The sequence below is a fragment of the Lacerta agilis genome, chromosome 10 (genome assembly GCF_009819535.1).
Source record: "Lacerta agilis isolate rLacAgi1 chromosome 10, rLacAgi1.pri, whole genome shotgun sequence".
Lineage (NCBI taxonomy): Eukaryota > Metazoa > Chordata > Lepidosauria > Squamata > Lacertidae > Lacerta > Lacerta agilis.
The window spans coordinates 20824451-20841110 of record NC_046321.1 but is presented as its reverse complement, the minus strand read 5'-3'; the positions used below and the strand labels follow the sequence as shown (position 1 = coordinate 20841110).

The 16660-nt window shown below is 45.2% G+C and overlaps 1 protein-coding gene across 1 annotated transcript in view; it reads right to left on the bottom strand.

Annotated features, from left to right (window-relative positions):
* Positions 1–16: 16 nt before the first annotated feature.
* SLC37A3 (solute carrier family 37 member 3) overlaps positions 17–16660 on the bottom strand; it is a 26141-nt gene continuing 9497 nt past the window's right edge. The window contains exons 5-15 of the mRNA XM_033161630.1: positions 16120–16203; positions 15139–15284; positions 14312–14408; positions 13179–13263; positions 11072–11280; positions 10319–10460; positions 9630–9731; positions 5867–5914; positions 5040–5191; positions 2477–2542; positions 17–995 (exon numbers count right to left, since the gene is read on the bottom strand). Of these exons, the coding sequence (XP_033017521.1) occupies positions 903–995; positions 2477–2542; positions 5040–5191; positions 5867–5914; positions 9630–9731; positions 10319–10460; positions 11072–11280; positions 13179–13263; positions 14312–14408; positions 15139–15284; positions 16120–16203 (1224 nt within the window). The 3' untranslated portion in view covers positions 17–902. The remainder of the gene's footprint in view (positions 996–2476; positions 2543–5039; positions 5192–5866; positions 5915–9629; positions 9732–10318; positions 10461–11071; positions 11281–13178; positions 13264–14311; positions 14409–15138; positions 15285–16119; positions 16204–16660) is intronic.

The following is a 16660-nucleotide window of genomic DNA, read 5'->3' as shown; positions in this document are numbered from 1 at the left end:
CATAAATCAAAATAAAAACACAACAACCATTCTTTATACACGAGCGGGCTAAGGATCTGGGCTGCTTCCAAAGGTTCCTGCTGTGTATTTTGTAAATACAGGGCCAGGTAGAAACCAGGAGGCAGGTGCTTGGCACAACGCGTTTACAACACAGACACATACCAAAACCCTGCACTGGACTGGCCCAAGCCTGATTTATAGTGTCAAGTAACGAAACAGCTTTCCCCTGACTTTGCTATAAAAAAAGCTGCAAAAAGGGGGTGTCAGTTGTAGCTACCTGGCTGCTGTCAGGTGTTCAGATGCAATTTACAAGCAACTGATAAGAGTCAGTTTATAAAGTTATCAGCATCAAGTGGAGAGGCATGCCCCAGATTGTTCCATCTCAGGCTGCAGGTGGGGTTCCCCCCCCCTCCACTGAGACAATTAGCATAATAGGAAGACAGCAGATTTGAAGTCCTCTCTTGGATTTGCTCATTTTCTACCTGCAAGGTTTATTTTTGTGGAGGGCGTATTCAAAGCTGAGATCAGCCACCTGCAGCCCAAAATGTTGTAGTCCGAGCAGGGGAGTGGGAGATGAGTTTTAAGATTTGATCCTGGTGATTGCCAAAACTGGCTCCAAGAACCAGAGGTAAAACTGGGGGGTGGGCAGAATGTATCTCTGGCCAGTTCTGCAAGCCCACTATAAACATACAGACACCTCCAGGTTGCAGGCGGCTGCAGCTTATCTTCAGGTGGTATTAGGGCATTCAGACGCAAACTTCGCAGCAGCAAATTCTTTTGTGGCCATCAACAACGGATGTAAATGACAAAGTAAACATTAGCTGCTTGATGTCCTGAAACTCCCCTCCGCTTAGTGGTCCTTCCTTGGACAGTTCCATTGAGTGGCACAGAGAAGGGGGAGTTCAGCCAGCCAACCTGCGCAAACGCCTCTCTGCCCGCAGCATATTTATTTCTTTAACTATTAAAGGTGTGATGAAGAGCACTGTTAAACCGATCTGCGAAAAGAAAAGGGGTTAAGGATGTTAGCATGGCTGCACACTAGTTCAACGCCATCGTGGCATTTGCTCCCCATTTCACACACAGCGGTGAAAACAAGAAAGCTGCCTTGTACCAGGTGTGTCTAAATCCAGCGCTGGCCATTCTGGACTGGCAGCAGCTCTTCGGCAAAGACTTTCCCTATCACGTACGTTATCCCTTTTAACTGGCAACACCAGGGATGGAACTGAGAGTTTTGCAGATGAAGAATATACTTTGCCACTGAGCTATTCCCCGAAAGTGAAACACTCATATAGGCATGGTTCCATGGAGAGTGTGCTTGTATGGTGTCTACATTTGTCACATCTGCATTTCATCCATTTCCCTCTTTTTCCCCAGACACCCTAAAATGTTTGTACAGCAAAATTTTGTGTGCATGGACTCAGACACCAGCCCTACAATGTTCAACGATGCTTGTAAGCCTGTAGAGGATTTCAACCTGAACCTGCAGTAAAGCCTTCAAACACATTCTCTGTATTTTATTGCACTATGTCACTTAGATTTTTTTGGGGGGAGGGGCATAGAAAGCTACCAACGAATGCAATAAATAATAGGGGCAGCGGTAGATCGATTACAGTCCAAGGTTTCTAGTCAACCAATTTTCTGAGGGACAAATTTTCACATTACTGCTGCACAGGATGCAATTCATAGAATGATAGAGTTGGAAGAGACCACAAGGGCCATCCAGTCCAACCCCAGGAAACACCATCAAAGAATTTCTGACAGATGGCTGTCAACACAAAAAGGTAACGTCCCAATTTCACATGAGGAATGTTTAGGATGAAACAACATGTGCCATGTGGGCAGGAGGTGTTTGGAAGAAACCTGACCAATGACCACAAGTTGCCATTTCTGCTCACCTTGGGGGCTCATTCACAGAAATGACTCCACGTGCGAAATGGAGGGGAAACAATCCGTGTGAGAGAACTGCACCATGGCAAAAATTGTGTGTAAGAATTAACTGCCAGGGTCCTGTGTGAATCAGTTAAGGTAAGGCGACTGTGTGGTTTGGTAGAACAGTCTTGAAACAGCGACTGTGGGAATCTTTCCCACCATGCGTAACTTCTCTAGATGAGCATAAGACTCTCTGCTTGTTGTTTCCCAACTTATATCCAATGGCTTTGTGGAAAGCAATGAAGGGGGATGAATAAAAAGAACAGGTGGGGCAATCCATCATACCTGCCCCCATTTCCCCATCCCACCCAAACACTGTCAGCCTCCACATGCATTGTTCTCATACTGATGCTCACCTACCTCATTTGGTTGCTGTAAATTTATAGCAGTTTGTACGTGAAGCAGAGAAGATACGTGAAGTGTTACGTGAAGCGTATCTGAACTCTTGAAAGCGCAATACAAGTGTTTAGTACAGTATCTTTAATCTAAAAATCCAACGTTGCATCAGTTTCAAGTAAAAATAAAAAACAACAACCAGGGCTCTTACCATCAGGCAGAAGAAATAGAAAACCGACATCCATTCCAATTTATCGTGAATCAAAGATACCAGTGACTGAAAAGGGAAGAAAATATGAGAGCTATTAAGGCTGTCAAGGGGTGGAGAACACAAAGAGACTTTTCACTCTCTCCTCCTCCCCATATGTTATGTCCCTCTTTCTTTTCCATATTCAAAACACAGCCCAGCACCTCCTCATGTGGCTACTCCTTGATTCCAAAGCTGTCAGGTTTCATCTTACGAACGTTGCTGCTTTCCCCCAAAGGCCTGTTGACATTATTATTTATCAATCATTTATACAGTGCATACAATTTTGTAGGTGCTGCAGAGGGATTTAAAAAAACAGCACAGTCTCCGCCTGCAGGTTCAAAATCCAACAGACAAGATGTAGAGGGATGGAAATGTGCAGAGGGGGGCGGGGAGAGGAAAAACGAACCAAATCAGGTATCAATTCTTAAACATGATAATCCCTAACTATAACCTTTCAAATTTGCTCTAACCTTGGTGAGTTACTGCCACAATCCAGGGTTAACCAGAGGCTGTGGCAGAAGAAGAACCCCTGAAGAACCGAGGGACTCTTTCCTTCCCTCTTCTCAGTATAATAAAAGACATACAGCTAATGGAACTGGCAGAAAAGTTGACATGGTACAAACAGATACGTCTTCATTTAGAATCATAGAATTGGAAGGGAACCAACCCCCTGCAATGCAGGAATCTTTTGCCCAACGTGGAGATTGAACCCACAACCCTGAGATTAAGAGTCTCCATTTAGTAAGGATATAAAGCTGGCTGATATTTATTCATTCATCTCGAACATTTTCTATCCCGCTTTTCTCTTAAAGGGAACTCAGAGGGGCTAAGAGCGGGGGCAGGGGCAGGAGTGTCTGGCTCAGGGCCCAAATACACCCCCTGCCCAAGGCCTTTCTACCTGACTCTTGGGACCTTCTCCAGGCCCACCTCCTCTCCCCAGGTCACACCCCTCACCTGTCCCACTGGAATGTGTCCTTCAACTCTGGCAAAGCCTGGACAGTGGGGAGAGAGGGTGTGAATGTGTGTGTGGAGACAAGTCCACTCTGCAAAAGCAACATTTGCTACTGTAGCTTTGCTTACTTTTGCCTCTGGCCTCAACCTCACTGTCATTTGCCCCCCCCCCCCCCCCCGAAGGCAATGTGGTCCTCGGGCTGAAAAATGTTCCTCATCACTGTTTTAGGCGGGCAGAACATTTCCTCTTGGCCTAGAAGCAGAGTAGAGCAGCTTCATCCCTCTTCAGAAATGAAACCAAGTGCTTATACTGAGATTCTGCCCCAAAGTATGTCTTTTACGTCGCCGTGCACCCCGACACGTTTGGCAGGATGCGTGCACTGGGGTGGGCGGGTGGGGAAGGTCATGCCTTTAAGCCTCTCTCTTTTCCAAGATGTTTGACATACTCCTGCTGTTAGCTTCCCACTATGGAAGACAGCCCCGCTCGCGGAATCTCAGCTGGTTGCTATGGAGATACATTGTCAAGAGATAACGGCAACCTCAGGTAGAGAAAGAAGCGGAGGATGCAATTCATCAGACACAAAAAGCCACCCCCCCCCCCCGGTTCCTTCAGGAATGGGTTGAAGTTCAAAAACTGGAGAGCGGCGGGGTTAAAGAAATGGGATTCTAAAGAGGATGCTTGCCATTGTGATCTTCAGGCAAGAGAATCATCTGAGAATCCTCACGCTGCCTTGATCGGAGAGGAGAGGCGTCCGCTTCTTAAGGGAAAGGCACTCCAGAGACAGCGCAAAGCCAAGAGGGAATTTCCTTCCCCCTCCCACAGATCAGTGCTACTTGATAAGTTGCTGGAATGCTCCCTGGGGCCAATTCAAAACCTACTTACAAACAAAGACGTGAACTCCGGCCCCAGCGGGCTCCACGGCACTCCATTACGGAAACCGTAATGGTTACCTTTGCCAGAATGTTAGCTGCAGTCTTGTGCCAAAGAAACGTTTCCCCAGTTCGCCCTGTGTTCTCTTTGGCCTGCACTTCTCTGCTCCTGTTACGCAGGGCGTTAGTAACACCATCACAGACACATCCAAGTGCCTCTGGTTTCTGCATAATTTTAAGGGGTCTCTCAGGAGGGCAACACCACCAGGAGCTTCCTGCACAGCAGCGGGTTGGACTAGATGACTCTCAGGATCCCTCCCAATGCTACAATGCTATGATATGATGATTCTCCCTAACCACTTTCTCCATGGATAATTTGATACATCTCTCACGTCTCCACCTTTTACTCACCTATTTGTCCTATACTAAAAAAAACCCTCCTAACTTTGTTACTTTTCCTTGTAGGTGGAATAGCTCCAGTCCCTTGAACTTTTTGGCTTCGCTTTTCTAGCCGTACACTATTTTTCGTCAGGATTGATATAGTGAAATGTTACCGGAAGGGGGATCTTCATGGTGGCTAAATCTTAAAACCATCTGGCAGCCCATTTCACCCTTTAAAAATGTGGAATATCAGAGCCTTCTGCACTTTGATCCTTCTCAGGTAAAATTTTAACAGGTGCTTCTGAACCCTTCTGAATCTCACCTGGCCCACAGCTGCTCCAATGCTCCCAGTGCCATCCACAATCCCCGTCACAGTCGCCAGAGCCTCGCTGCTTCCTTTCACCATCTCCTGACGCCCCAGGTCTGCAGAAATGGCGGAACTGATCATATTGGAAGGGCCTCCGATGAAAAAGCCTAAGGACCATTAAAAGAGATTAAAGGAAAGAATTGAGACCACTGCAAAGGATGGGCCCGGTCTGCGTTAGGAAGCCAAAACGTTTTTCATCTGAACTTGTTAACCCTGCCATATACCCTACAAATAGTTGGCAATGGGCCAGTTCACCCATGAAGGCACCTTTAATCGAAATGACTCAATTGAAAAGCAGGGAGTTCCAAGATTATGCAAAAATCGTGCGTTATGTTTTATGGCTCCTTCACAGATCAAAGAACCTTGCAGCACCTTAAAGAACGAAGCATTTATTATGGCATAAACTCTTGTGGATTAAAGTCCCCTTCACTGCAGGCATGAACCTTTATCCCAAACTGGCAGGTTTGTGTATGCACAAATCAGCCAGGAAAGGCCAATGCAATGTCTCCCTATGTGACGTCCTCCAGCCTGGCCCAATGGTCAAGGATGAAGAGAGCTGTGATGCAGCAACATCTGGAGAATGCCATGTTGGCTATCCCTGCTCTAGCCCATCTGGTCTATCTCCATGAGAGGAAAGGAGAAGAGAATATGCACCATCCCCTCCTAGCTATGGCCAGGTGAGAATTGCAGTGCCCTAGAAACCTAACAAATCACGCTTTTACTCCAATACAGATGGCAGGATGAGATCTGCCTTGTGTCCGGCCACAGCACTTTCCCCTTACCTGTTATTGCCATGAGAACTGCATTGATAAGTTTGTCGTTTGGTGAACCTAGAAAAAGAAAGGAATCATAGAATCACTGAATTGTAGAGTTGGAAGGGACTATGAGGATTATCAGGGCCAACCCCCTGCAATGCAGGGATCTTTTGACCAACATGGGGCTCGGACCTGCCACCTCTGCGATGAAGAGAAGAAAGAAATGCTTCAAGTTTGTAACTACCCTTTGGCGCGAGTCTGAAAAGATCAGGAAGAAATGAGAAGCTGATCATTAAAGCTGCTTCACCAAGGCTATCTGGGGAAACTAGCTTGATCCAGCAGCACTCTGCTTATGCCCCATGACCAACCAAAAACTCAACCAGGCCAAGGCGATGGGACACCACATTGAATACAAGGCTGGTACAGTGGCACTGTGGTTCCTGAATGGCTTAATTGTCAAACAAATCGGCTCCTGAAAGCCACAAACGTGGAATTAAGTGTTCCACAGTTTGCAAACATTTTTCAGAAGCCGAATGTCCAACACGGCTTCTGCAGCTTCCGATTGAGTGCAGGAAGGTCCTGCAGCCAATCGGAAGTCGCACCTTGGTTTTTGAACTGTTTTGGGAGTTGAATGGACTCCCAGAACAGATTAAGTTCGAGAACCAAGATACCACTGTATGGGCCAGTGAACTGCTGGAATCACATCAGTCCTTTTGATCATTAGGAAAGGGATTGAAAATGATATGCAGATATATGGAACGATTCATAGCGAACTTGGGTCCCCAAAACTCTTCAGACGACTGGCTGTTTTAGATGAATTCTGAAGAACAGAACATGTTTCTGTTTTCTTTCATTTAATTCTTTTGGATAACTCTAAGGATACATAAGGGGATGCGGGTGGCGCTGTGGTCTAAACCACTGAGCCGGTCAGGCTTGCCGATCAGGAGGTTGGCGGTTCGAATCCCCGCGACGGGGTGAGCTCCCGTTGCTCGGTCCCAGCTCCTGCCAACCTAGCAGTTTGAAAGCACACAGTGCAAGGAGATAAATATGTACCGCTCCAGTGGGAAGGTAAACGGCGTTTCTGTGTGCTGCTCTGGTTTCGGTGTTCTGTTGCACCAGAAGCGGCTTAGTCATGCTGGCCACATGACCCGGAAAAACTGTCTGCGGACCAGACAAACGCCGGCTCCCTCAGCCTGTAAAGCGAGATGAGCGCCGCAACCCCAGAGTCATTCGTGACTGGACTTAACTGTCAGGGGTCCTTTACCTTTACCTTTTTAAGGATACATATGTTTTGGTATCTTGTAAGTTTATTTAATTTTTCACAGCCTATTTAGAAAATGAACAATAATTTATTTATTTTTAAGGGAAGGAATTGAAATCAAAACTATCAGTATCATAGCAGAGTTATAAAAATCTATGGGAAACCTGCACTCTGAATACTATGCACAGTTCTGGTCTCCTGGTCTCAGTAAGGATATTGTAGAGCTGAAAAGGCTACACAAAAAGGGGAACCAAAATGATAAAGGGTTAAGAAAAACTGGGGCTTTTTAGTTTTTTTTGGGGGGGGGGAAGGCGAGGAAAGGAGGGCATGACAGAGATGCATGCAATTATGCATATAGTGGAGAAAGTGATCACAGGTAAGCTTTCATCCCTTTCTCATAATACTAGAACTTGGGGCCATCTAAGGAAGCTGAATGTGGGAGCATACAGAACAACAAGCACTGTCCCCACACAGCACATAGTTAAACCATGGAATTCACTCCAATGAAACGCTGATCGGTACTAGTCTCTACTACCTGCACTGTCTTGAGGCAGCGTGCCTCTGAATGCCACTTTGCAGGAATCCCTGGTGGAGAGAGTGCTGTAAGACGCAACTGTGCACTTCCCACAGGCATCTGGTTTGCCACTGTAAGAACAGGATGCAGGACTAGATGGGTCTTTGTCCTGATTCAGCAGGGCTTTTCTTACACTCTTAAAACAGCCTTTGCAGGACTAATAGGCTGGAGCAGGGTTTCCCAAATTTGGGTCTCCAGCTGTTTTTGGAGGACAGTTCCCATAATCCCTGACCCACTGTTCCTGCTAGCTAGGGATGATGGGAGTTGTAGTCCAGCAACAGTTGCAGACCCAAGTTTGCAAACCCTGGGGCTGGAGGTTTCCCACTGCTAATTTATGCATTACAGTTTCTCAGACTGAGAACGGAAGATTTTCCACAATCGCCCATTGCATGCCTGGAGCAATTATTCCCAAATCCAGGAAGCCGCTCCACAATACCTGCCTCAGCACAGTAAGCAGGAGCAATACTGCTACTTTTCACTGCCATCTAGCTGGCATAAAATTTTAAATGCATCACCACCTACTCTTATTGGTACCATGGCATTCACTTGAGAAACACGCAAGAAAGTGGAAAGCTGATCTTTCTCTTGCCAGAAGATGGCCAGTTACACAACACTCTTAAGGTGCAGAATCCTGCCCATTAAAGAGCTTGGTGTAACTCACAAGAGTGGACAGCATAATCCTATGCCTGCAATATTTGCATGCAACGTAAGACATTTTAAACAGTTTGTCTTGCAATCTGTGGGATGCAACAGATAGTCCTTGAGCTAGAGTGGGATCAGGATGAAGATACTATTTGTGTGATTTTTGCAACTGCTGTTAAAATTGCAAAACAATGAGGCACGGGACAGAGCTATAGAGAACTTCTGAAACAACAATGGGATATTAGTTCCGCCCAAGGAATGATGGAGAACAGCAACAACCAGGAAAAGATAGACATCATATTTTACAAGGACAGGAAGAAACAACACAGACAGAATAATTGCCACACACAGGAAGAACAAGGATGTGGTTTGAATGCTTCACCTGTAGATTTATAAATCATTGAATGTGTCAATACGAATGGAAGTCGTTAATATTGCAGTTGCTATATAAGGGATTGTTATTTTGATTGGAATGCAATTGAAATTACTGGTAATAAGAGTCTGGAACGCAGAAATAAAGTAAATCATCAAACCATCAATTATAGCACGCGGGAGGCCATCGAAATTATATAATTTGGCATCTGAATGATTGGTATTAGTAATTGTATTATAATTTGGCATTGGTATAATGAGGCTATTATTGGATTATTGTAACTGAAAACTAATAAAAATTATTATCTGGGGGTGGGGGGGTGGGGAGAGAGATTCTATTTGTATATAGCATCAATCCTTTCTGGCCAGATGAAAAACTTACAGGGAGATCTGACAATGCAGCAAGAAAAGCTCAGTAAGCTAGAGTGGTAATGTCTCCAAGCCTGGCTTGCTCACTGATCTGAGCCAATGGTGGAAACTACTTCTGATGGCTACAAAGCTCTCACCTACCCCCACTTTAAAGGAAGTTGATGTGGCACACGCAATGCACAAATGGATGCAGAGATGCTTGTGTACAGACGCAACACACAATGGCGTTTCATCCATGCAGGCCACCCTGTATGCCCTTTTTCTCACGCACCCAAAAAGAAAGAAACATGCAATGCTTTTGTTTGGGGGCTTCCCCAAAGCACTTGGCTGGCCACTGTTGGGACCCCTGGGTCTGATCATCCAGCAAGCTCTTCTGATATACTTCATCTGAACTCGAGGCGACCCCCAAACCCTTGCCTTATTAGACATGAAGCACAGTCATAACACATTTCAGCTGTCTCCTTGATTATGTATCATTGAAGCCACACTATGTGTTGAACTAGAGAAGACAACGTGCAGGTTACACATGACCCCACGCTATTAAACCCCATACCAAGCAGAGAAGTACTCACGGCTGTATCCCAAGAGAGCTGCAATAGCCAAGATGAGGCTAACGGCTAACACCGGGGCTCTCTTTTGCAGCTTGTCAGAGATGAAGCCTTGGATGGTGCCGCCTGCAGAAATAAAAGTGACACAGGGCCTTCTGGGTAGAAATGCAGAAGACACTCACTGATGTGTCTTCAATGGTAACTGTAATAGCAGGCTATAGTTTACTACAAGCAAAATACAACACAAACGAAAGATCGGATGTCACTGTTTAAAAGCAACATGGCCTAGACATTGAGGCCTGACCGTCCTGTACAGCTTCATGGGTCTCCTCGTGACTCTGAATTCATGCCCAGATTCCAGATGTGGAAGAACACGTCACACCACAGATGTTGCTGGACTCCAACTGCCCCCAGTCCTAGCCAGCAGTGTCAATGGGAGATGTAACCCAACATCTTGTGAGGGGCCAAAGCTTCCCCATTCCAGTCTCTCATCCCATCCCAGACCTCTGCCTCCTGAGCTCACTATCATACTAGGTCTTAATAAATATACCCTAAATGCAGCAAAACATATAATGAATAACAGGCAAATGGAAAGCAATTTAAACCACTGAGCTGGTGCAAAAATGGTGCCCTGCTTCTTCCCTCCCACCCAAATCTATTCTCAAGGAAAGAAAAAAAGGGAGGAGGGTGCAATTGCATGTTGCTCTGCGTACCTATAATCCCTCCGACATCATACCAGATCGACAGCTCATCAGCTTCCGCCTCCTTCCATCCAAAATTGTCGTAGAGGTACAAAGGCAGCCAGAAGAAAAAGGAGTAGTTCACTAGCTTCAAGCAGGCATAGGCCAAGGAATACTGAAAGAAAAACAACCCAATGAAAAGCTGTTGGAACTGAAGCAACGTGAGCATAGCAAGCACACCATAATGGGCTAGGAGGAAGGAGGCTTGGGTTCAAAGGCCCAGCTCTGCCACAAGTTTCACTGGGTGGGCTTTAGGTAAAGTCTTATAGAATCACAGAGTTGGAAGGGACCCCGATGACCACCCAGTCCAGCCCCCTGCAATGCAGGAATATGCAGCTGTTCCTTATGGGGATTGAACCTGCAACCTTGGTGTTATCAGCACCATGCTCTAATCAGCTGAGCTATCTGGTTTGAAGTTTTATTGTTCTTTAAATATTATGTATGTATGTATGTATAAACAAACAAACAAACAAACAAACAAATAGAAGGAATTTCTTGAAGTCTCATAGACCCCAGATTGAAAGATGCTGGTTGCCCTCACTAGATGATTGTCCTCCAAGCAGGTTTCTTCCAGATGTTGTTGCCTTGCATCCTTGGCCCGAGGCTCACAGGGGTTGGAGTCTTGACAACATCTGGAGGGCACCAAGTCAGGGAAAGCTGCAGAGATCCTTATGGAGTACACAGACCAGGGTGCCATGTATTCCTAACAACATCAGGAGCCCTTACCAATATAACCCCAGGTAGACAACAAGCCTGAAAAAATCCAATAGCCTTGGGCTGGCGTGCGTTGCTGCTGCCACCACTGTTGCTCAGATCAGCTGCCTGAATGGAGTAATTCTGATCGTCGTCGTCATCGTCGTCACTGCTACCAATTAACGGCTCGCTGACATCTTCTTCAGCAGAACCATCACCCTCTTCGCCAGTGTCAGGGAGGCCTAGAAGAGCAGAAGGGGCCGCAAATTAAAAAGAAAGGACAACACCATCCCCTCTCCCAGCGATCGCTCTTTCGGGTCATTTTCTCCTCCCTTCTGATTGGCTCGCTTGCTCTCCCATACCTCAAGTCCTCCTTCTTTGGCTTAGAAACTCTTCTAGATGGTGTTCTGCAGAGTCGCCAGTTTCTACCCCTGGTCTTCTAGAGCACTCGAAAGTATCCTGTCTGATCCTGGCGTCGGCTCTCTCTGCTTTGAGTGTCTGGCCATTAGTTGGAAGACACAACAAATTAGTGCATTCCCTATATGGCTGCGGCTGAATGTCCCCAAACTGTAAGTTCTGCATCGCTGACGGTGCTGCTGGTACTCAAAAAGCAGGAGATACTTTACGTCTCTCAGCAGCAGTTCTAACGGAGGAACAGGGAGGAAGACTCTGTGCTGTAGGCTTGCTAAGGAGCTACTTGAGTTAGTCTGCCACACATCCAATGTTAACCTGTCTCCAAATCTGCCCTGCCTCTACAACTTTCTTTGCCCTTAGCAGACACACACACGTGTGCATACATGGGCATCCCACCCAAATCTCATCACGGAACTTGGAAACTCCTAACCTTGTAAAGACTTAGCAGCTTCAGGGAACAAGAATGTGGGAGAATGTAAGAATAGTCTCACTCATGTTTCTCCATCAGCAGCCATTCTATCTGGTTACAACGCTTTGGCTTAGAAACTCTTCTAGATGGGTGTTCTGCAGAGTCACCAGTTTCTACCCCTGCAATGCAGCAATCTCAACAAATATGCATCCTTGACAGAGGGCCATACAGTTGTCCTAGGTCAGGGTTTCCAAAACTTGGGTCTCTGGCTATTTTTGGACTAGCAGGAGCCAGTGGTCAGGGATGATGGGAAACTGTAGTCCATAAACAGCTGGGGATCCAAGTTTGGGAAACCCTGTTCTGGACACTCTTTGCAAACAGACATTTGATTGTAAAGAAAAATAAAAAAGGGAAAAACCAAAACAAAACAGGGCTTGCCTCCTGCTTGTATTGAACCATTGCTACTTGCTCAAAAGTAGCTCTCCACCTGCCTCCTGCCTCTGTGCTCACAGAGTTTTGCTGCTAGTGTTTTGTTGCATATTTGTGTTTTAATCTCTCTCTATTGCCCTGCTCTTGCCTGGCTAATTGACTCGACTTTGTGAGAAATGGGGTATGTAAATGGTTTAAATAAATAGCTCCCGCACCCCACTGATTCTCAATGCCACTGCCTAAGATGCAGTTTATAATAATAGCAGGAGCTAAGCACGTGTAGAAAAAGTTTTGGAGTTTTAGCATCATATTGGAACAATGTCTAACCCACCTTTTAGGGCCCAATGGTTTCACATGATGGCTTACAAACCGTTTAGTACACATGACATCGTCATGAAACAAAAAACAATAAAAGCTATCCATTAAACAAAAACAAAACAGCAGCAACTAAAACTTTTTCCAAGTCCAAGGACAGCTTTTTAAAAAAAGTCTTCAAGTTTCATTTAAAAAGCAGCAGAAATGAAGCCAGGTGGACTTCCCCAGGGCTAGAATTCCAAAGATGTGGGGCAAGCACTGATAAGGCCTTGTTCCTGATGCTAACCTTGCAGTCCTTACCCACAGGGCAGAGCAGGGCCTCTGAGGCTGATCTTAACCCTCTGTCCCTGAGATAACCTAGCCTCAATTTTTTTTTTTTTTTAGGGCTTTAAAAGCCAAAGGAAGTGTTTTAAGTAGGATCTGGAAATGAATAGGCAGCTGTGTAACCAGTACAGAGTTGGTGGAATGTGAGCTGAACTGCTATCATCCACAAGCTATACACTTAATGCAATAAAGGGAAATTGGGTTGCAAGTAGGAAAGTCAGAGGATGTGGTGACTTCACTGCTACTCACCTACTTCCTTGGGGGAAATCACCAGGCCAAAGAAGACAATGATTCCTCCAGCAAACTGTACTGAAGCTGTCACCAGGAAGGCATACTGAAAGAGGGAAAACAAATGCAGAGCAATTACACATGTATTTTTAGTTTCCTTGTCTTAAATTAAGAAAACAGCACCCCCTTTTTCAGCACTACATACCAGAAAAACTGATTTACAAGTTGCTTAAAAACAGCAAAACGTTAGGAGATGTATGGAACATGAAAAATGACACAAATAAACACAATGGAAAAACGTGTAACAGAACTACTCGATATAGTTTGGTGTGGCCAAAAATCCCCGGCAAATAAAATAAGAGTTTTGTGTTTATGTATTTATTTAGACTGCCTTTCAAACAGCTTTCCAATCTTATCAGATTCACAATTACCAGGTTTTAAACAATACAACTTAAATTGCAAGTAGAGACATGAAGTGAAATGGAAAAACAACCAACAAAACTAATTCTTAAGACGATTTTGAAGCTTAGGGGCCATCACCAAAAGGCCCATTCAGTCTGTAGGATCACAAGAAGGTACTTATACCCATCTCTTAGTGATTAGGGGGGTTCCTATGGAAGAAGGAACTCAAATATTCTTGACCTAGACCATTAAAGGTCTAGAAGCAAGTGGTAAACACTATGACTATACCTCAGGAACAAATCTGCAGCAGTTGAAGTTAACAGAGAACAGTGGCATAGCTAATGCCAAACACTAGTTTAGTTGCCATGTTTTGGAGCAGGTGGTTTCCTGACAGCTTTCAACGGGAGCCCCACGTAGACTGAATTGTAGTACTCCAGATTAGAGGCTACCAGGTTATGCACCAATCTGGGCATCCAGGAGAAGGTACAGACCCAGGAATAGCCCTACATTAAGAACATTCCCTTTGGGTTGAAGGGGACAACCCTAGGCAAAACAGACATTCCCATCACCAGAGCCACTGCTGCCCACCATGAACAACCCAACCAGTGATTTCGTGTAGATATTAAGACAATGCTGGAGACAGCATCTCCCCCGAAAATGAGCTCCAGTAGGGGGATTCATGGTTTTCAACTTTGCATATGAAGACTAGCTCTAGTCCATGTGGAAGGGAAACAGCAAGCAGCTCCACTCACTTCGTAGCCATACTGCAGAACTGAAGAGGCAAGAAATGCTCCAAAGATGTTGCCCACCGAGGCACAAGCACTCCAGAGACCAAACACAAGCCCCCTCCTGAGCGTACAAGAAGAAAAAAAAGATTGGTTAACTGCTCAAAACGAAGACAGAGAAGAGTCCTATTTATGAGGCACACAGTGAAATTCTCCTCTCCACACTCCCTTAACAGAACTTGCATGCATGGTTAAGCCTTCACAGGTCTGTCTACTTCATTGGGAATACCAACATTGCTAGCAGAGAAACGCTCTGTGTGCGTCACTCAATCATTCTTGGATTCCAGGCTTCCTAGAAATACTGCCCCAAGAGGTGTGTTTTCAGTGAACTGGGCACTTCACCCAATGCTGCACACCTGAGATAATGCTGCCATTTAACTCATTCTCTTCTTACAATGAAAACTAAGGCAAACCAAGAGCTTCTGACAAAACGAATGTATCTGTTTACACAGAAACTTGAGGAAGATTCAGAAATTACCTCAGGATTGCAGCTCATGCAAACATATATTATCTATAAATGTATATGTGTATTTATTCATTAGTGTATTTATTCATATTATTGTTAAGTTTGAAGATCTACTCCAGTGCATATCGCAGGGATGGGGAACCTGTGCCCCCCCAAGTTGTTGGACTCAAACTCCCATGAGCCCTTGCCAGCATGGCCAATGGCCGAGTATGGTGGGAACTGTAGTTCAGCAACATATGAGAGCACCACAGGTACATTGCAAGATGCACACACGGAGGAGAGACAAGGCACAAATGAATAGGAAGTGACTGAGGAGGAACAAACATACCCAGCTTTGCCAAACCAGTTTCCCATGACAGCTACGACACAGGGCCAGCCAGTCGACTGCAGCAAGCCGTTCACAATCCACAGGAAGCAATAGAACCACTTGTTGTAGAAATGCAGCCATTCAGTGACAGTGCCAAAAACAAACACCTGGGAGGAAAGAAGGTGACGCGGTTAACAGCAAGGTGAAAGTAGCCTTGCAAATAAGCCTACAAAACTCACTGGCCCACTGTGTTAATCACTTGTGACCTAAAAGAAAAGTAGCAGCAACACTTTTACAAGACCGTGGGTTAACAGAATAGACGTTTTGGGGCTGCTAAATGACAATGGAAGGTGGAAGAAATGAACCACAGCTTAAAAGGAAGGAGGAATGTCAAGGACAAAGAGAACCACACAGGTGAGCCACACAGACCTAGTAGGTCAATATCAATCTAGGCTGCATTCAGAAGGAATGTAAACCTAATTACCAAGGCTGAAAACAAATAATTCCAGCCAATTATTTTCAGATGCTATAATAACCCGGTGCTTCCCAATCTCTTGACTAAATTACCAACTAAGACCTGAAGCATACAGACATGTGCAAGCAATGGAATTGAGATCCCAGTTGAACGAGCTTAATTTGGAAAGGCCAAAAAAGATCTCACTGCAGAGTGGGTTTGCAAAAGCCTGCATGAACAACAAACACTGCAGTCAGGTTTCATGTCTTTTCTTTACTAGCTTGGTTGTGTTTAACCAGCTGAAGCCTTGCAGTATCTGAAAATGTGCAGTATTGAGGATTTTTCATGAATCTAACAACTCGCCTTGGCCAGAGGATACCAATTTACCATATACAGAATCAAAAGATGCTGAAAATCCTAGACTCCTAGTTCTCATTGCCTCACGAGTAAGTCTGACTACAGAGTCAATGAAATTTCCCATGCCAAAAAGCAAGTATTGTAGGAACTGCACATCTCTTCTCAACCTGAGCTGAGATTTCCCAGCTTACCACTACTGCAGAGGAACACATGCCGAATGACAGGACCCAGCGCATATTCAGGCGATCCCCAACAATACCGCTGATAAAAAGACCCTTAAAAAAAGGAGGAAAATATTATCATTTAACAATATGATGTAGTCTTTGAACTATGAATGCTTTCAAGACAGGAGGCTTCAAGGTACCGCAATATTCTTTGTGGTTTGTATTCTAGAAGAGGCATTTGGTGCAAACAGCTGATAATTAAAGATCTATGTCTAGTGCTCAGCTTTATGTTTCCAACACTAATTTTTGGCACCATTCACACTTAGCAATAACGTGGGCAGTTTGGTCAGACCTCAAAACCACTTGGTCATCTGGATGCTGAAAAGGCAGCAAAGAAGCAAAGAGTATTCCTCCAATCAATCTTCCACCATCAGCGGTGCATTTTTCCCCCGCCTGGTGGTGCAGCACACCTGTGAAGGGCACCAAGTTAGGGGAGGCAGGAATTCATCCATGCCCTGGCTTCTGCAAAGCCACTCAAGTATTTGGTGGATCCAGAGCTTAATTCACT